At 39.3% G+C, this 27,387-nt stretch overlaps 1 protein-coding gene and 1 pseudogene across 1 annotated transcript in view; one reads left to right on the top strand and one right to left on the bottom strand.

Moving 5' to 3' along the window:
* The window catches only part of HFM1 (helicase for meiosis 1), an 86,523-nt gene extending 75,539 nt beyond the window's left edge, over positions 1 to 10,984 (top strand). Inside the window, exons 34-38 of the mRNA XM_008154712.3 lie at positions 6,662 to 6,772; positions 8,289 to 8,379; positions 9,843 to 9,951; positions 10,102 to 10,256; positions 10,905 to 10,984. Of these exons, the coding sequence (XP_008152934.2) occupies positions 6,662 to 6,772; positions 8,289 to 8,379; positions 9,843 to 9,951; positions 10,102 to 10,256; positions 10,905 to 10,974 (536 nt within the window). The 3' untranslated portion in view covers positions 10,975 to 10,984. The remainder of the gene's footprint in view (positions 1 to 6,661; positions 6,773 to 8,288; positions 8,380 to 9,842; positions 9,952 to 10,101; positions 10,257 to 10,904) is intronic.
* LOC103298001 (chromatin accessibility complex protein 1-like) lies at positions 507 to 902 on the bottom strand (annotated as a pseudogene).
* Positions 10,985 to 27,387: the final 16,403 nt, after the last annotated feature.

The raw sequence follows: 27,387 nt of genomic DNA, 5'->3' as shown, positions 1-27,387 counted from the left end.
GAAGGCATTAGAATAATAGAGGGTTCTAAACTTAGATCTATAGAGCATTTACTGCAAAAATACATACAACTTTAAATAAAAAAAACTTTCTTTACAGTTCAAAGTGCTGTATTTAGACAAATATTCAAATTTTCTTGAAATACAAAAATGTAAATGTAACATACTACATACAATGTAGCAAAATGTAACATAAATTACATTGAGCTAAAACTGAATGTAGTTGTTTTTACATAACTGGTATTTAGAAGCTCTTCGAATTCTATCCCTAAATGAAAGTTAAACAGAATTGTCTTTGGCTGTACAGACAGCTCTCTCTTCATGCCCTCCAACTGCATTGTGGGCCTGACAACTTTCCTTCTGGACATTTATGGTATAGGTGCATCAGGCCCTGCATCCCAGGAAGGAGCACAGTATCTTCGAAACCTCTGAAAGGTGGGGAGACTGAAGGCTGGGCTAATCCAGGATCCTCCTCACTAGGTGGATTTGAAAAGCTTTTCATTTTGGGTTTAGGATTCTGCTTCATCATCACTTTATCATCATTGTTATTCCCCTCCTTCTCCTCTTCTTCTCTCTTCTACTTAAGTATTTTTAGATATATACTAGCTGGTATCTTCTTTGGTAGTATGTCTGCAAGAAACTGGAAAGTTTCTGATTCCTCTGCAGTATTTGTTAAAACATTGTAAGTGCTTTCTTTTCTTTTCCACTGCCAGGTCTGTAGGAATAGGTGGCTAGATATTGAACAAAGAGTTCCATAGCCTTAGCCGTGAGCAAGAGCGCTTCCTGGTTGATTCTGGACACCTCGGGCAGGGCGAGCTCTTCATGATGACCCAGATGCAGGACAGGGGCAGCGACAGGAGGCACTGCTCCTGGCACTTGTCTCTGCCCATGACCACATCCACCATCTATCTGCCCCTCCCCCGCAGCAACTACCCCCTCTTTTGAAAGAAAGATCTATATAATATATTCTAGCTCTGCCATTTAGTAGTTGTGTAACCTTTCATAGTATACTTACCCATTTTTCTTGATACCCTCATCTGGTTATATTTTAGCATTAAATGAGATAATGTATGTAAAACTCTTATAGTATTTGGTACTATTATTACTAGTAATTGTGTAAATTATACTTTTCACACATTAGCCTTTGGTGACAAAACATACTATAAATCTATTCAAATACTGCTCTTAAGAATGTTTTTAGAAAAACAAAGCAAGTTTTACTATCTGTATTTCAATTTCAAAAAGGGAAAAAGAAAAATGCCAGAAATTTTATGAGAAAGCATCCTATCTAATAATAGAGTAACATGTAAATTACCATCACTCCGCTATGCCTACGATTGGGTGGCAGGAGGCTGGGGGGCGGGACTCGGGGTGGCCTATCCGGCCATTGAGAGGCACGGATCCGCTGCCACTGAGGGGGGCTACCCTGCTGTTGAGAGGCGCAGGGGGTGGGACTCCCGCCCCCTGTGCCTCTCAACGGCCAGATCCGCGGCCACTGAGGGGACCTGCCACGGACACCCAGCTGCGCCTCTCAACGGCAGGGTAGCCAGCTGTCCGCGGCAGCCCCCCTCAGCGGCAGCGGATCCGTGCCTCTCAACAGCAGGGTAGCCCCCCTCAGCGGCCGCGGACCATCAAAAGTGGGGGAGCTGGGTGCCTGTCTGCTCTGGCACCAGGCCTTTCAGAAGCCTCCGCAGAGCCAGAGGCTTCTGAAAGGCCTGGTGCACCAGCGGACAGGCACCCAGCTCCACCACGAAAAGCAAAAGCGTGTAGGGGACCCTACACGTGCATGATTCAATCATGCACTGGGCCTCTAGTGTTGAATCATAAAATTTTAATTCTTCATTTTACCATGAAGGAAGCCAAGACTTTGAGGGTTTAAATGACTTGTCTAAAATCACATCTAATTAATGGCAGAACCAGAAATAGAATCCATATCTTTTGATTCCCAGTCCAATGCCATTTCTATAAATTGAAATTGACTTTTAGTTATCAGTGAAGAATTAAAAATTGAGCCAATAATATATGAACTCTTCCGAAACTGGTTTGGCTCAGTGGATAGAGCGTTGACCTGCAGACTGAGGGGTCCTGGGTTCGATTCTGGTCAAGGGCATGTACCTTGGCTGTGGGCACATCCCCAGTGGGAGGTGTGCAGGGGGCGGCTGATCAATGTTTCTCTCTCATCGATGTTTCTAACTCTCTATCCCTCTCCCTTCCTCTCTGTGAAAAATCAATAAAATATATATTTTTTTAAATAAAATTTTTTTTATTTTAAAAATAAAAAAATATATATATGAACTTTTTCAACTTTCCACCCCACAACTCTATATTTCTTTGTCTCTGCACCCATCATTAACTTTCTATTTGTCTTAAAAGAAAAGGATGATCTTTTCTTCTATTCAAGGTTTATCTCTCCACTGACAATCTTAATCTTTCCAATCCTATCTTACTTGGGACTTAGAGACCATTTATCCTTCTCCTTTTCCCCACATTTTTACAAGCTCTCTTCCCTATTGTCTCTTTCTCTTTAGTATATAAATATGCTCAAGTCTCTTTCCTCTTCAGCTCCATGTCCCATCCAACTAGTTATGGCCTTTTTGATTGCAAGTGACTTCTAGAAATTCTATTCAAAAAAAGGAAACCAATTATCTCATGTAAGCTAAGTCCGGACAGGTATCTGGCTTTAGTCTTGCTAGATCCAGGCATTCAAATGATCTCATCATGCCTCTGATTTTCACTCATTTATTTAGATATCCTGGTTACTAATTGGCTTTATTTTTTAAATGGGATTTTGCACATGGTAATATGCCCCCAACTCACATTTTCCCAGTTTAACAGCTTCAGTAGAAAAAATGCAGTGTTCCCTATTAGCTTTGGCAGACCAGAGTTCATCCCACCTGGCCTCATTTGAGTGTTGTGTTCATTCTTTAAGCCAAGAGTGGGAAACCTTTTTTTTGCCAAGGGCCGTTGGGATATTTATAACATCATTCCCGGGCCATACAAAATTATCAACTTAAAACTTAGCCTACTATATTTGGTCAAACGTTTAATTAACTCACCCCTAATCCCTTGGCAGGGCCAGACCAAATCATTTCTTGGGCCTTATATGGTCCTCGGGCTGGACGTTCCCCATTCCTGCTTTAAGCATTCCCTGTACCCTGGAGACTGGGTCATGTGTTCCACCCCCGTGGCCCTGGGGAAGCCAGGGTGCAATGAATGACATCCTCACCAGCATCACATGGAATGTTGGAGGCAGTTTCCTCAAAGGACAAGAAAGATACTCCTACTAAAAGAAAGAAAAGCATGCTAGGCAAACAAAAAACAATCACTAGTCTTTATACTCTCTATCTCTTTCTTTCCCATTGAAACAAAAATTCTTGAAAGAGCAATTTATACTCACTGTGCTCACTTCCTTACCTCCTTATCACTCTTCATTCACTAAAATTTGAGTTCTCCATCACTCCTTTGAAACTGCTTTTTCTCAGACCATTTAGTGACCTCCTACATGCTGAATTCAATGAACTCCTTTCAACTTTCCTTTTCTTTGAGCTTTGTAGTATTTGACACTTTGTCTTGTCCTTCCTTTTGGAAGTCTCCTTTGGTTTCGGTTAAACCTCTCAAAATTGGGCCTCCTGCTACTTCTGCAACTGCTTGGGCTTTTCTTTCTGTTGATGCTGCAAAAGGATTCTTTTTATTTGTTTGTTTGTTTGTTCTCACTTTATAAATCTTTCTTAGGCAATGTCACCTAAGTCCATGTCTTCAATTACTAACTATAATTGGATGATTTCTAAGTCTATATTCCCATCTAGATCTTTCTGTCTAGCCCCTGACCCATCTATGCATCGCCTTTCTAGACATATCCACCTAAAAGTTAACATGTCAGCGTCTGAACTCTTTCTTTCTGTTTTCTCTATACCTCACTCTGCTCCTTTTCATTTTTCCTTAGCTGAATGAAAGAACTCTCTTATTTTCCAAGCTGTTAAAAGACAGAAAAGAGTCAACCTAAATATCTTACCTCACATGTAATTAATCACCAAGTCCTATGTATATTACCACCTAAACATCTCTATATCTATTTTTTCCTCTGTTTCTTCTGCTGATACTCGAGCTAAAATATTCAATGTTTCTCACTTATTGCAGTGGCTTTCTTAACTTTTTTCCTTTGCTTCCAATCTCATCCTCTAATTCATAACTATTCCAAGTGATCTAACAGGCATACCTGATCATGTAAGCCTCTTGCTAAAATATTTTTAATATTTATTGCCTATAAGAAAAATAAAGTGAATTTCTTAACATGTCAAACAAGCTTCAACACAATCTCACACTTAACTGTCTGTGCAATCTCAGTGGGCCCTGCCTTCTCCTTCTACTTTGTGTTCCATAAAATCTGAAAACATACAGTTCTCCAAGCATTCTCTTGTCTCTCATACTGCTATGCTTTTCACATGATGTTCTCCCTTCATGGAATATCTTGACTTTCTTTCTTGCCCTGATCCATAGTCACAAAATTCTATCAAGTTCAAATTCCAATGTTACCTTCTTACTATGTTACTATCTGAAAGGTGTTTACTCTGACTGCCGTTGTAGGTTTAGGTTCTATTCCCTATGCACTTAGTACCTACTTCTATTTTTAGGACATATTATATTGTGAATGTATACCAATGTGCAAAATAATGGGAACTATATTTGTAGGTGAAGTTTAAGGACAAAGTAGAAAAATGTGAACTGTAGTTGTAGGTGCAGTTGAAGGACAAAATAGGATTTGGAAAGGTGAAGAAGAAGATAGAGAATCTTTAAAATGAAGGAAACTTAGTGATTGGAGCAAACTTGTACTGGCTAGTGAGAGATTATTATTAAAATTTTGGGAATCTTTCAACTATTATTAAAAGTTTAGTTGTATATAAACTTTCAATTAAATACAATATTAAAGCAAAGGTTATAAATACTCAAAACTAATCACATCCTATTTATTCCACTACGTTTTACTATCTGTGTTCTTGAGATTCTTTGCATCTATATTTGTATCTATATAGTGAAAATAATATACAATAGGGTGCTGTTAGCCTTTTTTTTCAACTTTGCATTCAATGATGTTATGTTGATATCTTAAAATCAACCATAGTGGAAGTATTTATACCATGGAAATCAGCAAACACTACAAATCAAGGCTTGGTTTATTGTTTTGTTTGTTGTTTAGACTTAAGAAAGTGATGAAGAAAATGTTAATAGTACAAATTAAATTTAGAATTGTATTATGTCTGTAGCCATTGCATTGTGAATAGCACAAAAAAACTGAGGGAGTATTCATCTAGCATTTGAAAATATAATCCAATTCAGCAAAGAAGTTGCTTGAGTCAGTGGATGAATGGGTAAAGTCCCAACATATGTCTTTGTTATTTAACTTTTATCCTATTTGTTAACGTCAACAAAAATATCAAACAACATTCATGTGAGAACTACATTCACTTGTCAGTTGCAATCACAGATGTAAGAGTTTGGCAAAATTCAATGAAAACATTCAGTGAGACTCAATTAGATATGTGGAACTTATAATAAAGCATGCTGTATATTTTATTATTTGCAAATTGTGTGCTGCATATCCTTTGCTTATAATAAGTATATATAATACATAAAACAAACATATATGTATGTACTAGTATATTCATACTTTTTGGAGAAGCAGTCATTAAACAATTATTAACACACTGGCATGGAAAACTGCACAAGAGTAGGCGGTTAGTCCCCATAACAATCTTGTCTTGTAGATACTGTTACCATTCCACAGAGGAGAAAACTAGGCTTAGCGGGTTTAAATTTCTTGTCTAAGAGCATACAACTAGTAAATGAGGAAGGTGGGATTTTCACCCAGGTAGTCTGGCTCTAAGCTCAGCCTTCAAACAATATATAAACTCAAGATTTTTTAGGAGGAGAAAAATTAGGATATAATTTGGACAAATATATTTCATAAAAATACTCAAAATTAACTTGTAGAGAGAAGAGCTGGAGGGAGGAAGACCATTTTCCAATAATAACCCTAGCTTGGAGTGGGGTTATTCTCATATAAGAATTAAGATGGAAATTTATTCAATCTACAAGAGTTCATTAAAAATTAAAGTTAGTTCAACTATCAGTGTGTATAATTGAGTGAATAGAATTGGTTAAATACAGTATTCAATAATGCTTGACCCAATACTTTTGAAAACTACTATTCAAGACCTCTGTTTCATACTTGATATGTTTGATAGATCAGTAGATAATATGGTTTAAAAAGTACCTCCAGCCAAAACCGGTTTGGCTCAGTGGATAGAGCATCGGTCTGCGGACTGAAGGGTCCCAGGTTTGATTCCGGTCAAGGGCATGTACATTGGTTGCGGGCACATCCCCAGTGAGGGGTGTGCAGAAGGCAGCTGGTCGATGTTTCTCTCTCATCGATGTTTCTAGCTCTCTATTCCTCTCCCTTCCTCTCTGTAAAAAATCAATAAAATATATATTTTTAAAAAAAGTACCTCCACTCTTTTATACATACACATGGCAGATTTTTCTAGCTGGATCTATTCTACAACTTCAAATGAGAAAGCCCCTCAAGCAGTGCTGTTTAACAGAAATCTTATTGCATCTAAAAACCAGAATTTGATAGATGTGGCTAAAAACAACTCTCCATTTTCAGAAGTTTTGAATGTGAACTTCGAATTGGAAAATGAAGTTTGGGATGATTTTGATGATGAAAACTTCATAGAAGTTACTAGCTTTTCAGCTGATAAGAACACAAAAACATCAGGTAAAATTGTATGTTAGTATGAAATAATTTCTTGAGAAATTCTTTGAATGTTTTTCAGCTCAGCTTCTGGGACTAATGTTTTTGTCTTTTTTTTATTTGCTTGCTTAATTAGCTTTGGTTTGTTAAGATTATAATTTTTAGCAGAACTGAAAATTTGACCCTTCCACAGATAACATTTCCTACTCCTGAGGACAGGGGTCGAGGTCATTCCATGAGGATAGTATGCAAATGAGCTTTTTCTATTCTGTTGTTCCCCTATTTAGTTAAAGACCCTATTCAAATTCAGATTGCTTATTCAATTTTTTCTCATAAAACAGACTATCCAGCTCTCCATTCTAAGATCACACATGGTCTGCTAATATTTGGGACAAAAATATTTTCTTTCTAAAAGTATTTATCTGCTAGCAAAGAAAATAAAAGATAACTTTTATTTCTAGGAGAACTATTAACTTTATCAGGTATAAATAAATAGGAAAAGGATTTGTTTCTCCTGCATTGAATATTGTATTTAAATCATATTCAATCCAAAAATAATGGGATTTAGTTCCTTGAGTTACTGGCAGATTTACTCCTGTTCACTAAAACAGTGAAGTGAAAATCTTGGTAAGTGTATGACGTGACAGTGAAATGGAGATGCTCTCTCCCATGATGGCTGCAATAAGGGAAATCATTCCCTCAGAATTATAGTTGACTCTTAATGTATTCACCCCAGTCCTATTTTTAAAAAGGCTTTCTTAAGGGAGCAAATAGAAGTTGAAATATTGTTTCAGGGTTCTAAGAATTACCTAAAGAGCTAATACTGCTTTCAAAAAGAATAGGATTTGACCACCTTCACAACATAGACCAGAAAAATATCCAACATGGGGTCAGTAGGCACAATTTCTTATATTACAAGACAACTATTGGTCCCTACCTCAAAATTAAAAGTCACTGTGTACTGCAAGTTAAGAAGCAATTTATACTGATCATTCGAGGCAGCCTAATCCTATGAGGGCATAGCTTTGACACTGGGAAAATCAATTACAATATATGTTTCCCTGTGTATAGAAACATTTTATTTAACTTAATTACATGTAGACCATTGAAAATATTGAATGAACTTTAATTTGATCATTTACATGAATTAAAAATCTATAATAATAAAAGCATAATATGCTAATTAGACTGGACAACCAGACATCCTTCCAGACAACCTTCCAGATGAAGCTGGGGCTGCGAGGGCCAAGCCCCTTGCACGAATTTTGTGCATTAGCACTCTAGAAAGTAAATAATAGTGATTTAGAGATCTTTTAATATAGTGACTAATAAGCTACTCTACATATTTTGTGGTTTTACTCTCTTAGCTTTGTTCCCTTATTTTGCTATGCAAATGGAATTTTATTATTGAGAAGAATTATGCATTCCTTCCTTAGCCAGGTTATATCTGTTGCATAAAGTGAGCCCTTGTAGATCTTGTGAAAAGCTCCATTCAGCTGTTTCCTGGCATTTTATTTCAAAATGTTATCTCTTTATATAGGATTTGGAAACACTTTGAGTTCAACTACCAGGGAAAGTGAACTATACCTCCAAGAGTCAGAGAGCAAATTCCATAGAGAAATGTCAAACAGGCAAGTTTTAGAACTTGGGTTTGGGATACAAGTTTGTACAACATTTTACAATTTGATATTCTCCTGACATGTAATTGGAGATGGGCATCAAGTCTTAAGATGTCAAAGAAGCTGTAAAGTATTAGCCAAACTAAATCCTCTTAATCTTAGAGCTGAGTTTTTCAAAGTGCTGTTGTCAGACCACTTGCATCAGAATCACCTAGGGGGTGATGTTTAAAATGCACACTCCTGGGCCCCACACTAAACTTACTGAATCATGGTCTCTGGGACTGGAGCCCAGGAATCTTCATTTTTCACAAGACTTGAAAGCTGAATAGGAGTTCAATAAGGCATTGCAAGTAGAAGAAGCATGTGCAAGGGATAAGGTTTTAAAAGGCATCCTATGCTTAAGGGTCAATGAAGTTGGTCTGTGTGGCCACAGTATTAAGGCTGAGATTGCTGAGGTCTGATTGTGAAGAACCTTAAATGCCATATTAGGCACCTGTACTGTATCTGGTAGGTTACAGACTCAACCTGACTTCACGACTTGGTGAGTCAAAGCCAACTGTGGAGTGTCCCATCTAAAGAGAGAAACCACTACTCAGCTCCAACGAGTTGTTGCTATGCAGGAAATGAGTGTCTAGTGTTGTCAAATATTCTAGTTTAAAAAAATAAAATGCTTGGCATCTAAAATGTTATGTGACATCTCCTGACTTGTAATTTTGACAACTAATTTTAAAAAATGTGATAATCTCTAGCACCCTCCTCCAAAAGTAATAATTCTAATGTCTGTAGTTTGGATGTAGCCTAGGGGCCTCTAGTTTTTTACCTTCATAGTAGGCAATAAGGTGTCATCTAAGATTGTTAAGCACAGATAAACAGTTTGATCACAAAAAAATCATTCTAGGGATTTGTAGAATGATATGTATTTACTTATTGTCTGTCTGTTCCTCTACTAAACTGTAACTCCCTGAGGATTTCTTTACCACTTTATTCTCAGATCCTTGTACAATATCTGACATATGGAAGCAAATAACAAGTGTTTTTTAATGAATGAATTTAATACAGAAGATTAAAGGTGAATTCTAGTATAAAGTTATACAGAGGAAGATAACTAGAAATGCCTGTCCACACTGAGACCAGAATAAGGAAAGGAGATTAAAAGGGAGATCTAGCAAAGATTTACAGACTGCTAGATGAAAACAATAAAGCATGAGACCCAATTTTTTAAAGAAAACAGTTGAGTGATTATGTCTGTCGCTCTTTAAAATAGTATTCTTACCTAATTTGGGATATGTAAGTTGTTGTTTTGTCCAAAGGAAAGGAGATACACCAAGTCTCCATGAGTCTAAGAAATAGGGCATCAATCTTTATGGTGACAAATATGGTAAACTTCAATCATATTCCCCAAAGAATCACCCATCTAAATTAGAATGGTTTATCTTACTTGACATATTTTATAGATAATTAACTTTGATTTTTAGTTTTTCATCACATGAGAAGCCAGATATTTATTTATTAAATTCTGCTACATCCAAGTTTGGTGCATCCTCCATGACAACATTTCCTCAACAAGATGAAAATACAAATATTGTAAGAAGCATTTTTTTTCTTTTATTTATTTTATTTTATTTTTATTTGGGGCAAATATTTTTTTAAAGTATTACATTGTTTTTCTTTTAAACTCTGTTTGAATAGTTAAACTTTCAATGATGGCTGTTTTATTTAAAACTCAAAATATAGGTCCATTTACAAAAAGGAAAACAACAAAGTCTGTCACCAGTGATTGAAAGGCTATGTTTTCCTCACTCTGAAAAAAGATCAAATTCTTCAAATTTTGTCAAGAAAGTGGATTTCTTTGTTAGAAACAGTGAATGTAAAAACAAAATTGATTGCAGGTAAGAGCCCTTTAAAGACATATCAAGAAATACCAACAACAATTTTTTACAGAGAAATTCAGCATTCTTTTTCCTTGGTTATTTTATTTACTTAAAGACATTGAAATTTTAGATCCCGGGTGAGCTAACTTCCTCATGGGGATGTAAAGTACACCATAGGGAATATAGTCAATAATATTGTAGTCACTAAAATAAATAAATAAGAAATCTAAATGAGATCAGCTAATATTTCAAAAGTTCAAGTTACATTTTAGCCAACCAGTTCTTTCATAATTCTAAATGTTCAATGGGGAAAAAAGCTACATTAAGTCTAATAAATGACTCACTGCTGCTCATTTTTATGAGTAACTCTGTAGCAGTTTCCTCCACCTCTTGAATAGTCAAATTCTTAGGTGTATTGATTAAATGACATTATTTTCTAATATGTTTAAAGATATATCTAAGAAACTTACCTGACAGTGTATGAAGTTTAATTTTCCACCACAAGACTTCCCACAAGGTTATGCATATTGAAGTTCACTTGACATCTTAAGCTTTCAGCATTCTTCAAGTTTATCCATTTTGTATTTATTACATTATTTATTATATATTTTAAAATAAATTGTGTTACAATAATAGTTACATTTACATTTGCTTTTTTCCCCCCAGTAGGTACCATCCTGATGATGAAGCTGACGAAATGAAGTCTTTTCTGGGAATATTTGATGGTATTTTCTAAAAACAAAAACAAGAAAGTGCTCTTTATATTAATAAGACAAATTTCAGAGATACCTAATTATAAAGCATGCTTTTTTATTTTTAAAAGTAGATAATAATTGTTCAGGTTTATTTCTCTTGTATTTGATCAGTTTTGTTGAAATTTCACAACAAAATATCTGGACTTATTTATTTTCCTATTATATTGTAACTTTAGGAAAAGTACTTTTACAGTGGCTTTGTTTCAGTAAGCTGATAATTAAATTTTACTTAGAAATAATTATGTTATTAATTAGGTATTTTGAATTATAACAAGAACCAGTTTAAAATTTTAGTTTTATATTTTTTAAGAAGAAAGGTATTCTGTTAAAGCAAAATAATACTAGTTAGTGAATCTTATAAATTATTCACCAATGTTGTTTTGTCTTGCTAAAGATTTTAAAGAATCCAGTAGCTATCTGAACCTGTTGTTATTTAACTTCAATCAATAAATGAAACATTAGTCAACATAGATTATTGTCTCCTTTTAGCTTTTCAGTTAGTGAACTCATAAAACTTTATGTTGGCTTTTACTATAACAAAAGGTATTTCACATTATTTTCCAATGAATTATATCTCAATTTTATGTAATGACTAGAGGCCCAGTGCACGAATTCGTGCACGGGTGCGGTCCAGATGGCCTGACCTGATGGGGGCCGATTGGGGCCAGGCCGGCAGCGGGGGCACTGTAGGAAGTTGGCCGGCCAGCCCTGCCCCCAATGGGGGGGCAATCGGAGGTGGGGCCGGCTGGGGGGAGGGGCCAAGGGAGGTTGGGAGGCGCTGATCGGGGCCCCAATTGGGCCAGTTGACTGCCGCCATGTACATCATAGCAACCAGTCATTCCAGTCGTTCCATTGTTCCAGTTGCTTGGCTTTTATATACACTGAGTGGCCAGATTATTATGATCTCTGAACGCATAATAATCTGCATTCATTGTATATCCTATATAATAAAAGGCTAATATGCAAATTGTCCCCTCAACCAGGAGTTCGACCAGCAGACAGGCCGGACAACCGCCCATATTCCCTCCCCCTGGCCAGGATGGCCGGATCCCACCCATGCACGAATTCATGCATATACTGAGTGGCCAGATTATTATGCGTTCAGAGATCATAATAATCTGGCCACTCAGTGTATATACTAGAGGCCTGGTGCATGAAATTTATGCATGGGGGGGGTTCCCCTCAGCCCAGCCTGCACCCTCTCCAATCCAGGACATCACTCTCACAATCCGGGACCACTGGCTACTAACTGCTCACCTGCCTGCCTGCTTGATTGCCCCTAACTGCCCCCCCACCAGCCTGGTCATCCCCAACTGCCCCCCCTGCTGGCCTGGTCGCCCCCAACTGCCCCTTCTGCCGACCTGATCACCCCTAACCACCTCTGCCTGCCAGCCTGGTCACCCCTCACTGCCCCCCGCCACAGGCCTGGCCACCCCACGCAGCCTGCTGTTTGGTCGTCTGTCCAGTTGTTTCAGTTGTGATGGCCCCTGGCTTTTTATATATTAGGACTAGAGGCCCTGTGCATGAAATTCATGCATGGGGGCGGGGTCCCTCAGCCCGGCCTGCACTCTCTCCAATCAGGGACCCCTCAGGGAAGTCGACTGCTGGTTTAGGCCTGATTCTGTGGCAGTCGGACATCCCTCTCGCAATCTGGGACCACTGGCTCCTAACCACTCGCCTTCCTACCTGCCTGGTTGCCCCGCATCTACCCCCCTGCCAGCCTGCCCAGTCACCCCCCAACTTCCCCCCCTGCCAACCTACCTGGTTTCCCCCCAACTGCCCCCCTGCTGGCCTCCCCAGTTGCCCCCAACTGCCCCCCTGCCAGTCTGCCTGGTTGCCCCCAACTGCCCCCCCGTTGGCCTGGTCACCCCCCAACTACCCCGCTGCCAGCCTGGTCACCCCCAACTGCCCCCCTGCTGGCCAAGTCACCTCTCATTGCCCCCCCTGCTAGCCTAATCACCCCCGACTGCCCCCCTCTGCTAGCCTGGTCATCCCTAACTGCCCCCCCCTGCCGACCTGGTCGCCCCCAAACTGCCCCCTGCTGGCCTGGTCGCCCCACGCAGCCTGCTGTTCAGTCATTTGGTTTTCCCTCCATAGCCCCCCTGCTGGCCTGATCACCCCACACAGCCTGCTTGTTCAGTCGCTTGGTCATCCCTCACTAACCCCCCTGCTGACCTGGTTGCCCCACACAGCCTGCTTGTTCAGTCGTTTGGTCATCCATCACTAGCCTCCCTGCCGACCTGGTCGCCCCACGCAGCCTGCTTGTTCAGTTGTTTGGTCGTCCCTCACTAACCCCCCTGCCAGGCCTGGTCGTAGGCAGCCATCTTGTGAGGGCGCGAGGGTTAATTTGCATATTACCTCTTTATTATATAGGATTAGAGAAGTGGTTTTCAGGCTGCAGGGTGCGTTGGAATTGTAGAGGGCTTGTTTGAAAACAGATTGCTGGGCACTATACCCAGAGCTTCTGATTCAGTAGGTCTGGAGAGGGACCCAAAATTTGGCTTTCTAACAAGTCCCCAGCTGATACTGATACTGATACTGCTGATTCAGGGATTACATTTTGGAAATCACTGCAATAAAGGTTTGAAGAGCTGTGGGAGTTCATAGGAGAGAGAACATAGTCCTGACCATGTGGTCAGGAAAGCCTTTATAGAGAGGTTCAAATTTGAGTTGAGCCTTGAAAGATGAATAAGAAAGATCTGATGGACAAATATATGAGAGAAGGACCTTCTAGGCAGAGGGAACAGCTTGAGCAAAGCTCTAAGGGAGAAAAGTATCTATTTGACAAGAGTGAATAAATAGGTCATTTTAAACACAGGTAAATGTTGTAGGAGATGTTTGAAATGTACTTTAAGGCCAGACTGTGGAGGACCTTAGATGCTAAGATGAAAAAAAAACAAAACAAAAAACTGAGCTTTACTCGGCAGACTAATGTTTCCCAAACTTGCCTGATCATAAGAAATATATGGATAAAATATTAACTATATAAATTCGTAGACCTCATCTCAGAGCTACTGATTCAGAAATTTCAGGTGGAGAGGACTGGCAATTCTATAATCTTCCAGGTCATTATGGTCAGGCCGATTTTGGAAACACTTAGGAAGATACTAGGTTTACTTCCTAAGTAATCAAAATAAATGAAATATTGACAGTGTTATAATAGACATACCTTACTTTGTGCACATGTCTATCTGGGAAGTTATATGTATGCTAAATATATGTAACTCAGAACCCTGCTTCCTATACTGATGACTTAAAGGAGTATTCTCTTGATGAGGTGAATAATAAGTCTAAAGTTTCCTATTTTGTAAGTTAAGTTTTAAATATAGTGGCTTTACTTATTCATATAAAACAAACCATACAAGAGAGCTTTTCCTTAAAAACCAAGATGGTGGCATAGGTAAACACAGTACTCACTGCTTCCCACAACCATATCAAAATTACAATTAAAATACAGAACAACCATCATTCAGAACCACCTGAAATCTAGCTGAATAGAAGTCCTACAGCTAGAAAAGTAAATAAGAAAATACATTGAAACTGGTAGGAGGGGTAGAGGTATGGAACAGGTTGCTCTGACACCCATGTGTGGCATAGTTTTAATTTGGAGGGATATCTTGGCTGTAGAGCCCTCCTGTGAGGAGCAAGGGGTCCCAGACCACCAGCCCAGGGTTCCAGTGCTGGAAAGAGAAGTCCCCTTTTACTTCAGGCTGTAAAAACCAGTGGGGATTGTGGCTGAGTGACATGGAGGCTGCTGGAGTCCCAGCAGTTCCTTAAAGGGCCAGTGCACAGATTTACTCAGATGGCTCCCTCTGTACTCCCACACTTGGCAGAGGCGTGGGGGGATTCAGGGGTATTTGGGGAGGAACTGCATTGTCTGGCACCCAGGCAATAACTCAGGGGCAGCTTTCTCCCAGATAGGTATGCTCACAGAATTCATTGTTCCTGTGCTGAGACCTTCCCCATTGCAGAGCTGACTAGCAGGCGCCATATCTGAGTCTCCATCAACCTGGTTCACACTGTTCGACCCACCCTGGTGATTCCCTGAGACCACGCCCCATCCAATTTTCAGCCCCACCCAAGCTGTTGCAGCAGCTTTTCCATATGAATGGCCTGTCCTGGCTTAGGCTTCAGACTCTCCTAAAATCTCTCAAGCAGCAGTTGGTTTTAGTATGTCCCATGCCGTTCAATATGAGGCCCAAGGCCTGGCACTAGCAGCAGCCTGCCTTACTTCACAGCTTGGCCTTGCCTGGGCACTTCCAAGGCTAACACAAGTAATAGCCATCTACAGATAGCTCTGTAGCTCCTTACAGGTAGCCCCAGGCAGTGGCTGACTTTGCACATCTCAGGATGTCCCAGAGCAGTGTACCCAGTGGACAGCTTCAGACCATGCCAGATTATAGCTCTACACATCCACGAGTGATACGCTCAAGAGGCAGACTTAGTAATCACCAAAGCCCCACTGAAGTAAGTCCTGTTCCATAGGGGTATTTCCTGTACTGCAGCTCTTCCACTGTAGTCACAGCTGGTCCTCACAGCCAATTGGCCTGGAGGTCAGTTCATCCCAGTGATGTCAACAGCAATCAAGGCTCAACTACAACAAGACTGTTCACACAGCCCACACAGGGGCACACCTAGAGTACCAAGCTCAGGTGACTGGGGAAGCTGAACCATTGGGCCCTAAAGGGCACCTACTACACAAGGCCACTCTACCAAATCCAGGAGACATAGCAGCAAGCACAGGAAAACAGGCAAAATGCAGACACAAACATGTCACAAATGAAAGAACAGAAGAAATCTCCAGAAAAAAAACTAAATGAAATGGAAGCAAACAAACTAGTAGATACAGAGTTCAAAACAACAGTTATACGGATGCTCTAGGATAGTGGTCGGCAAACTCATTAGTCAACAGAGCCAAATATCAACAGTACAATGATTGAAATTGCTTTTGAGAGCCGAAAACTGACTTCTGTGCATGGGCCACGAACTTTCAATTGCACTGTATGTGCGCGTCCACACATGGTATTTTGTGGAAGAGCCACACTCAAGGGATCAAAGAGCCACATGTGGCTTGTGAGCTGAAGTTTGCTGACCACTGCTCTAGGATCTTAATGAGAGCTTCAAGAGGTTTAATGAGAATTTCAAGAATCTTAGAACATCAAAGACATGAAAAAGGACTAGTCAGAAATTATGCATGTACTAACTGAAATAAAGAATAATTTAAAAGGATTCAACTGTAGAGGATGCTAAGAATCAAATCAGTGATTTGGAATATGAGGAAGCAAAAAACACCTAATCAGAAAAGCAAAAAAAAAAAAAAAAAAAAGAAGAATCCAAAAATATGAAAATAGTGTTAAGGAGTCTCTGGGATAACTTCAAGCATACCAACATTCACATTATGGGAGTGCCAGAAGGAGAAGAGAGCAAAATATTGAAAACCTATTTGAAGAAATAATGACAGAAAACTTCCCCTACCTGATGAAAAAAATAGACTTCAAGTCCAGGAAGCACAGAGACTCAAACAAGAGGAACCCAAAGAGGCCCACACAAGACGCATCATAATTAAAATGCAAAAGATTAAAGACAAAGAGAGAATCTTAAAAGCAGCAAGAGAAAAGCAGTTACCTACAAGGGAGTACCCATATGACTGTCAGCTGATTTCTCAACAGAAACTCTGCAGGCCAGAAGGGAGTGGCAAGAAACATTCAAAGTGATGAATAACAAAGACCTACAACCAAGATTACTCTACCCAGCAAAGCTATCATTTAGAATTGAAGGTCAGATAAAGAGCTTCACAGACAAGAAAAAACTAGAGGAGTTCATCACCACCAAACCAGTATTACATGAAATGTTGAAGGTATTTTTTAAGAAGAGAAAGTAGAAGAAGAAGAAAGATAAAAAAATATGAACAATAAAATGGCAATAAATGCATATCTGTAAATTGAATCTAAAATTCAAAATAAATGGATAAGGAATCTAATAAAAAAAATAAACTGGTGAATATAATAGAACCAGTGGCATGGAAACATGGAACAGACTGAAAAATCTCAGAGGGAAGTGGGGAGAGGGACTGGGAAGAGATTAACCAAAGAACTTAGAAACATATATGCATTACCTATGGACATAGACAATAAGATGTTGAAGACCTGGGGTTGGGCGAGAACCGGATGGAAAGGGACAAGGTCGGGGGGAAAGGAGGACATCTGTAATACTCTCCAATAACAAAGTTGTGTGTGTGTTTTTAAAGGTCCTTAATAGGCTGTATTTTTCTCACCTGTAATGTTGGCATAATGGCATCTATCTCACAGGTATGGAGTGAGAATTTAATAAGCCACCGCATAGGAAGCTCTTAGGGGCTGATGCTCAATAAATGGTAGTTGTTTGTAATTTTTTATAAAGTGTCCTTAACAGCACTTTAAATAAGCCATTAGTGATGAAATAATACAATATTTATTTGTCATGTTTGAGTTGCACTAAGTTTCATAGGACTTAACAAATGAACTGTTGACTTTCCACAGATGTATCATCCATGGGAAAAATTTTATCCTAGACTTCTCTCCTACATATAACTTCCTCCTGCTTTCAGATGGATGCCCTCATCCCCGTCCCCTCCTCACCAACATTCTTAGTTGGATTATGGTCAGAGCATACAAATCTATTTCAATATTGCCTTAAATAAAATGTAATTAGAAAATAAATCCTCTGCAAATTCTATCACAAGATATTTTAAAGCCAAATAGAAATGACTGCTGAATTATTCACTCAGGTTTTGGCACAATTTACTCCATAGTAGTGTCAGGTAAAGGGTCTCTTTATCATGACCCCATTGCTAAAAATACACCCCTATTAGGGACAGTAGGGAACCACTCTTTGAGGAGCCCAGGCGTACAGGTTACATGGGTAGCATTTACCCATGGCATCCTAGATAACTGGTGTCTGTATGTAAGAACCTTCGCTTTTGTGGGAACGGAGAAGGCACCAGTGAAGAAGAAGTCAGGGCAAAGAGGAGTCAACTAAGCTAAGGTTAGAATTAAGCTAGGTAAGCAAGCTAAGAATTTCAGTGTGGGTTTTGGTTAGTTAGTGGGACAAACAAACAGGAAAACCCTGACACTTCTTGCCCTTTGGCATTTCAACTCCTGGCTTCTTGCTAATCAAGTCTGATTCAAATACCAGTAACATGGAAAACTCATGGGAGCTGGTTAGGTCTCAGGACCTTATGTATCAAAACCTACATTTTAACAGAATTCCAGGTGATTATGTGCACATTCAAGTGTGAGAAGCCTTGTTTACAGTGGAAACAAAAGGAGGCAATATCAGAATTTTAAGAGAATCCATTCCGGAAGACAAGTATAAGAGTAATGATGATTGCTTGATTTTCTGCACATATATTTCCTATGTTAAATGTAACGTGGTGAAATAGCTCTTGTTTAATTGCCTTTCAGTAGAGGTTGTTTTCTTCACCAACTGTAAATTGTCTTTATGATTCTCATGCATCAACTGGGTGTTTGTTTGTTTTTTATGTAGCTTGAGAGGCACTTAGACAATTTATAGAGTTTTATTTTAATTAACATAATAAAAGCAGATGATTCAAAAGAGCCATCTTTGTCTTGCTTTTTTTTTACATTTCAATTTGGAATCCATTCCCCAAACTAACATATGCCTTAAAAATCCCTACATACTTCATCAAAACAAAATAAAACAAAACAAAAGCCAAACCCCAGAGTATTTAGACAAGTGTGCATAAACCAGCACTCACACATTATATATTGTAGCTATAAATGTTTTTACTAAAAAAAATAACATTCAGCTTTGCCTGAAGTACTTCCTTATGACAGTAGATGGCTTTAATCCTTTAGAAACTACACAAACAATAAAGTCATTCTTTTCTTTCTTTTTTTCCATATTGATCAGTTTGAAAATTTAAACCTTTTATCATTTAGACTTTTAATAAATTGTTTTAAAGCAAAAAAGAATTTTACTTCAGTATTTTTTCTCACTTCAAGTTTATTAAAATTTTAGCTGTATAAATTATTCAGGTTGCAGATTATCAAAATATCAACTCAGTGAAGGCCACATTAAAAAAAGGACAAACATAAAACAATACCCCAAAATGAAAAGAGAACAACATAAAGGTGACTCATCAGCAGACCAGATAGATACTCAAATGCTAAACACAACTCCTTTTCAAAAAAAGTCTTACTATAACAGCTACCAGTATTAGCTAACATTAGTGAATACTATGTGCTGGATCTTGTCCTAAGCCCTATAGATGGCATATTTAGTTTAATCCTTCTGATAGCTCTATGAGGTAAATTCTCTTATCGTGTATACTAGAGGCCCAGTGCATGAAATTCGTGCACTCAGGGGGAGAGAGGATGTCCCTCAGCCCTGCCTGTGCCATCTTGTAGTCTGGAGCAGGTCTAAGCTGTCAGTCAGATATCCCTAGAGCTGCCGTGAAGGCCTAAGCCATCAGTTGGACATCCCCTCACCGCCGCTGCGCTCACCAGTCATGAGCCCAGCTCAGGGCTTCTGGCTAAGCAGAACTCCCCCTGTGGGAGCTCACTGACCACCAGGGGACAGCTCCTGTGTTGAGTGTCTGCCCCCTGGTGGTAAGTGTGTGTCATAGTGACCGGTTGTTCCTCCATTCAGTCGATTTGCATATTAACCTTTTATTATATAGGATCTTTTATTTCTAGAAGTTCCACATTGCTGTTTTTTTTTTTAATTTTACATATATTTTTATTTCAGAGAGAAAGGGGAGGGAAAGAGAGATAGAAACATCAATGATAAGAGAATCATTGATTGGCTGCCTCCTGAATGCCCCCTCCCGCTCCCCCCCCCCCAACACTGGGGATCAAGCCAGCAACCCAGGCATATGCTTTTGACTGGAATCGAACCCGGGACCCTTCAGTCCATGGGCCAACGCTCTATCTACTAGGGCACATTTTGCTCTTTTCTATATCTTCTATTTATCTCCTTATTATGTTCATGCTTTCCTTTAAGTTCTTCAACATATTTATAATAGCTGTCTAAAAGTCTTGTCTGCTTTCAGTCATTATTGGGGGTTTTTTTTAGTCTATTTATATTTCCTGATTTTGATTCCCAATTTCCTGCTTCTTCCCAGTAATTGCTAAGTGTCCAAAATTTTTGCTCTTCTTTTAAAGAGCAGCTTTACTTGGAAGACAGCAGATCAGCTTTCAAGACTTGAATTTAAGCTCTGTTGGTATGGACTTATGGTGGCCTTTAATCTAGGGCTATTTAGCCTTAATATCAAGGCATGGCCCTTCTGGGGTCTCTATTAATTGTACCAGATGTTCAAAAAGGTCTCATTACTGTGTGGGATCAGAACTCTACCATCTCTCAATTCTTTGTTAGTGCTGGGACTTGTTTAACCTATAGCTTCCTACTAGTTTGTTCTGTTCTCAGTAATTGTTCTTTGACCAACCACTTGAAATCTCATTCTAAGTATGCAGGGCACAGTATTCAGCTAGAGACTCAATGAGACCCCATGCAGATGTTTGGGACTCTTTATCTGGGCAATGCCCTTCTCTCTGATACACTGGCCCACAAAGTTCAGCCACTGCAGCCTCCCTGATCCCCAGTCTGTTTCCCCAACTCAGTGAGACCACCATGCTCTGTTTAGAATTCCCTTCCATGTACTCAGTATGATCCAGAAAGTTTCTCCAGGTAGAAAATCAGGGACATACATATTAGGGGTCTCTCCCTTTGTTTCCCTTCTCTCAGTGATCAAAATTCTGCATTGCCAGTTATCCAATGTTTGCAAACAGATGTTTCATAGACTTTGTCCATACTGTAATAAGCTCATTTCACTACTTTTACAATGAAGAAAGGCACCCAGGACCCGGGCTTTCCTCTGGCCACCAGCAGGCACCCGGGACCCGGGCTTCCCTTGCAGCCCTGCTTCATCTGGAAGGATGTCCAGAATGACGTCTGGTCTAATTAGCATATTACCCTTTTATTACTAGAGGTATTTTATACGTGAGTAAGCTAACTAGATTGCCAAAGGGCACAAAGCTTGAACTTGGTGTGATCTGAGAAGCCTTTGCATAACCTGAATGCCATTGTGGCTAGAAATGGATGAAAAACTGACTACATCTAATCATCAACGTTCATGCTTTTCTTAATCTTGAGAGTTTTTCTCTTGAAGAATTTAAGGCAAATTCAAGAGAGTTCTTAGCCAGGACACATTCTACAACTCGGTCTCCAGTTTTACTCTAATTTCCAAAGAAGCAAGACAGCTGTGACCTTCTCCCTAGATCCGTGGTCGGCAAACTGCGGCTCGCGAGCCACATGCGGCTCTTTGGCCCCTTGAGTGTGGCTCTTCCACAAAATAACACGGCCTGGGCGAGTCTATTTTGAAGAAGTGGCGTTAGAAGAAGTTTAAGTTTAAAAAATTTGGCTCTCAAAAGAAATTTCAATCATTGTACTGTTGATATTTGGCTCTGTTGACTAATGAGTTTGCTGACCACTGGCCTAGATTATCTACTCATTGTGCTAGGCCTTTCACCTATAATCTTCGTAGACATCTTCCCAATTGGCCATGAACTCTCTGATCACTATTTGTTTGTTTGTGTGTTCACGCATAAGCTTTTATATTTTCTGAAGACTATTTGTTTATTTTTCCTAGGTCAATTACTTTATTCTGAAACTCAATATTTTGGAGAGAAAGAGAGAGGAGGAGGTTGTTTTCAACAAAACACTCTTAGTAAAGGCAACGTGGCTTTGTGGGGCAGCCTGTGTCACGGAGCTTCTCCGCTGCTGTCAGTAAAGGTGGCCTGAGTGAGAGATGGGAAACACAGCTCCCTCTGACCTTTTCTGGGACCATGATACTTCAGTGACATCTGCTGTCAGATGACGCTCATCTTCCCATTCTTTTTGTCCTAATACATAGTTACATGTGGTCTTCTCCATACTTCTCATCTAGGAATATATTGTTTTGAAGAAAAGTTTGAAAGTTAAACACAAATCATTACTAAGAGTATTTGATATCTATCTTATAAAAATATGACTGAACAAAGTTACTCTTGAAATTCTATTTTTATCTTAAATTAAAGTTTAAAGAAAGGAAGGGGATTAGCAGTTATTATTAGATTTTATGTTAAAAATTATTAACTTTCAATATATAAATTTCAGGTTTCCCCAATAGGCTTTATTACTTCTTCTGATTGTCTTTTCATTTTCCTGTGCTGTCCATCAACCGTTTTCTATCCTTTTGAGATTTTCCTCAATTTCTGTTTGCATTACAATGCCATATTTCTTTTGTTTTAAATGATTTTAATTTCATTTTTAATATATAGTGAGAACATACAGTAATAAGTTCATTTCACTACTTTTCATTTTCAAAATAACTTTGTCTTTGAAATGTTTGCCTCCTAAAATAAGTCAAGCATTTTAGAGTCTTCATAAAAAGAAATTTCTCTTTTCCCTTTGAATTTTCTGTATCTATTGAAAAGAGTTTCATGTGTCCACTTTTTTAAAGTAGAGGTGTAATAATTATTTCTACATTTGTATAGTATTTCCATTGACAAAATTATGTAAAGTAATGTATGGCTTTATGCTCTTTTGATAGAAGAAATATTGTTTTCTTTTTTTCCCCATAAAAATGATTATTAAATTTTTTCTGACTATGGAAATAGCATATGTTTATTTATAATTCCTATATAATTAAAAATATCAGTTATATGAAATAGACTAGTACTCATGTCAATATAGATCTAAAAAACATAATACCAAGTGAAACATGTAAGAAACAGGATGTGATACTAAGTAAATTTAAAATACCTGTACAAAAACAAAAAAAAAGACATTTTATAGGAATACATACAAACTGAAAGATTGATATCAAGTGCATTAGAATAGTTGTTGTGTGTGTGTGTGTGTGTAGGAGGAAGAATTGGAATAATCTAAGTGGGAAATGGGGATAAAAGAGAATAAAAGAACTTTCAGATAATACAGAATTGTACAGAGATTAAAATCACCCCCTGAATCCTGCTATTTGTGGGGCAGTGCTGTGTTATGGAGCTTCACAGTTAGCATATTTTGGAACATACCCATTCAGACACACACACACACACACACACACACACACACACACTTATAGTGGGATTATAATCTGTTTTTAATCTTTATTTTAATTTAACAAGCTACACTAATAAAAGAGAAACATGCAAATTGACCATCACTTTGCTATGTCCACCAGCCAATCAGGCGTGAGTATGCAAATTAAGATGGTGGCGGCCCCGCCCCCAACTGCTCCAGGCCTCTGGGCAGCATGGATGCAGGCATGGAGTGGCCAGGCAGGGCAGGAAGCCTGCTATGAGGGGGAGGGGGAGGGCAGAGGGAGCTACAGGAGCAGTGCTCTGCCCAAAACGAAGACTGAAGGCGGCGCAGAGGGATGGCCTGGGTCCCGGGTGCCGGAGGAAAACAGGTACCGGCAGCCAGGGGAAGGAAGGCCTATTGCATGAATCTCTTCATGCAACAGGCCTCTAGTACAATATAAACATGTTGACATACATAATCATTTTTATGTAGCACATGCATGGATGTACATAACTTATTTAATGACTATCATAATGATGTGTATTTAAATATTTCCAGTTTATAACTAATGTTACAATGAGCATTCTTATACACACATCTTTACCTATATGCCTTATCTTACAAATACATATTTAAATTATTAAAACAAATTGTCCAATTGCCCTCCAGAAATATAATTTTTACATTTCCCATATGAAACTTTCTGATTCCTACAAGGTTCTAAAATGTAAAACATTTGTAAAACCAACCAATCAACAAAAGTATCTTTAATTTCAGACACCCAAGTATCCAGATCTCAACAATAGAGTAACTTTACTCACAGAATCCACTCTATTGGGTGGGAGATTGAAGACTAGCAAACATGTGACAGCAATAGTGCACAACTGACAATTTAGTACCAGGCACTGAGTGAACTACAGCAAAGAAAGCAGAAAAGAAGGCACCCAGCACCTCTCCTTCCAGTTACACATACTCACTTAAATAGTATATCAGCTTCTTTTGTGCTTGTATATGCATTAGAACCCTGAAGTTAAAAAAATAATTAAAGCCTTTAATTACTAATGGTGGGACCTGTGTCCTAAGTAATTTGAGTTTTCTACTTTTCAACCTAATTCCTAAAGTGCCTTTTAAGTTTTCTTGAAGGTTCTGACTTCATTGGCAACCGTATGCTTCAAACAGTCGAAAGAGTTTCAAACACGGCTACCAAATCAGACAGCAGGTCCAATACCACAGCTCTGGTGGGTGTGCAGAGCCGAGCTGTGCAGCCAGTTAGAACCGGGCTTCGTCTAAACCCAAAGCTTTGGGCTGGTCACTGAACTCCTCCATCTCAGTTTCCTCAACTATTACAGGTAAATGAGGATATCCACTCGGCTGTTTCTCAGTATCAAGGTAACAACTAGAAATAATGAATGTGAAATGTCAGCGACCTAGCAAATACTCATTAAGTGATAGCTATTGCAATAGTAAGATAAAATATGGGATTGTGGTTGAAGGAGAGAAGCGGAGAGCAAAAAATTTCAGATAATCCTGATGGCGGGTGAGGGTCTGAGCATAGGTGCCGGGGCCAGTGTGAGTCTAAAAATGCGGGAATAGGGGCAGGTCAGAAGAAGAAAGGGAGTTGCTCTGAATTAGGCTCAGCCTTCAGGACTGCCAACAGCCTCTCTGAATGGACAATACCCTTGTGGCTTTTAACAATGTGTGAATGCGAATAATCAATTCATCAAGGAAAAGTCCTTAAGCTTTTTCTACCCAATATCATTGCTATACCCAAGGCCACACTGCAGAAAAAAATTGCTAAATGCATGTTTTCCTAATGCTACTATGTGGCAGGAATTTAAGTTGATAATCTCTTTTCAAGGCACATCTTTATTAAAAGGGACTTATTCAAAGCCATCTGAGCAGTAATTACTTTATAAAGGCTAATTGGCCTAATTAATCTAAGGAGGGCCAGCAGCTCTATAGGACCCAAAGAAGAATGTTTTCAAATGAGAAAAAAAGATAAAGAAACTCCAAAAGGAATTTCTTTAAGTGAACATCCTTAAATTTAGTGAATCTGATTTCTTGCAGACAGATATGATATAGCTGCATATTGTATTGCTGGAGTGGCTGAGCTGGGATAAAAAGAGATAGACTAATTCTCCAAGGATACTGAGGAATATTCTGTTCATTACTCAGGGGAAGGCACTATATAAATTACATTATAAAAATACTGCCTTTCTGATAACGTAGCACTGAAAGAAGAATTCAACATGACAAGAAGTCAAATTTACTATCATACTGTTTTGATTCTCTTGGTGATGTGATAAAGTGCATGCTGATACCTGCTTTTTATGTTATTAACTTCAGCTTCTATGAATGCCAAATTGTCCCATTTGAAGTATTGACTGCAAAATATAAACTGGGACTGATAATATCTAGGCCCTGTGACTAAGGAAAGAAAGTATACTTCACATCTGAGGTAGACAAAATAAGATCCCCCAAAGATGTCCACATGTTAACCCCCAAATTTGTGAATATGTCATATTACAGACTTTGTACATATAAAGTTAGGGATCTTGAAGTAGGGGGATTATACTGGATTATCCAGGTGGACCCCCATATACTCACAAACATCCTTATAAGTGAAGAAGGAAGGAGGAAAGTCAGAGAAAGAGATGTGAGGATAGAAGCAAATATCAGAGAAAGGAAGAGAAAGAGAGAGGGATTCAGATTTGAAGATACAGCACTGCTGGCTTTGAATATGGAGGAAGGGGCCACAAGTCAAGGAATGCAGGCATGGGAGCTAGAAAGAGTAAGGCCATAGATTCCCCACTCGACCTCTAGAGGGACTACAGCCCTGGATTTGAAAATCAAGCAACCTTAAATTTAGCTCAGTGACACTGATCTCTAGACTTAGGACCTCCAGAACTCTAAGATAATAAAGTTGTGTTGTTTTAACCCTTTGCACTCGCTTGCTTTTTTCTCGATTCCTTTATTCTAATGCTAACCGTGTCGAGTCACACTGGACATTCGAGTGCAAAAGGTTAAGCTACTAAATTTGTGGTAATTTGTTATAGCAGCAATAGAAACTAATGCACCACCTTTGGGCTCACAGCACAGAGCTACATTCATGTCCTTTTGTTACCATTGTCATTAGCTAGTTATTACTATTAATAATGCAAAGGGAATAAAGGGGAGGCCCGACATTGTAAACATGGTCATCTGGGCAGCTTCACCAGGAAGCTGCAGTTTCACAGTCCCCAGGGAACCACTGATATATCATTCCCTGCAGATCACCGGGGGAAGAGGTCCAACAAAGGGAGAAATGGATGCATACCCAGTGAAGTCGGGGTGATGTAGCCAAGATGCTTACCTGTCAGTCTAACCTGGGAACAAAGATAACTGGCCAGAGGGATGGAGCCAATGCAAGACTATACAAATTTGGGAATAAAAAAATCCCCAAAGGAATTTTCTCTCTCTCTTGCCACTTGTGCTACTATTTCTTGCTTGTTCCATGACCTGTGACCGTGCTGATCCACCATATGGCCCTAGAAGCTGCACTGCCCATGGCCATGCAGACCCCACATGCAATGCACTGCAACTGTGACCACAGGCTAACCTAACCAGATGTTGGACTGGACTGTGCAAATATGGAGTGGAAACTCTGGGCAGTGGCTTTAATCCTAGTTCTGCTGAAGACAAAATGGGGCTTTTTCCACGGTGAGATGGGGGAGATGGGACATTGGAAACTCAGGCATTAAATTCCACAAAAATAAAGCTTTCCACAATACCTCATCCTCCCGTGGGGGCCTCAGTTCTTGTTCCCGTGGCATCCCAAGAAGCCCACCTCTGCCGGCAGCAGGTGGGGACACAGAGAGCACCCCACCAATAACAATTTGGGTTGGACTGAAATGAGTTCCCCAAACTGTACCTATAATCCAAGACCAAGCTGTGACCATGAACCAGGATGCACTGAAGCAGAAGCTCCGGCTTTGCCTTTTATTAGTCAGAAGCTCACTTCGCTATTTCTTTTCAGGTCTTTTGAGAAATGGAGTGTTAGGGTTCCTAAGTATGGGAAGACACCAGTCCTTTCATGAGTGAATTCCCCTCTCCCAGGTTTTTAAAATCCAAAGACATTTTCTTAAAAGATATTTATAATTATAAACAAAGTCTATTAATCAATTTGGCCTCTGTTCTGTGCTCAAAATTAAGCAAGAGGGAACTTGGAGGATGAGGAGAATGTTCACAAAGACTTTAGAAAGTGGTTAATTGTCTTCACAGCGAGTCACAAGCTTTGGGTATGCCTTTGGGCTAATGAGGCAGGCTGAGAAGGAGCTCTGGGCAATGGATCAAAA

Source organism: Eptesicus fuscus, chromosome 9 (genome assembly GCF_027574615.1).
Source record: "Eptesicus fuscus isolate TK198812 chromosome 9, DD_ASM_mEF_20220401, whole genome shotgun sequence".
Taxonomy (NCBI): Eukaryota; Metazoa; Chordata; class Mammalia; order Chiroptera; family Vespertilionidae; genus Eptesicus; species Eptesicus fuscus.
The sequence above is the reverse complement of the archived record's forward strand: the minus strand, read 5'-3'. Positions and strand labels throughout refer to the sequence as shown.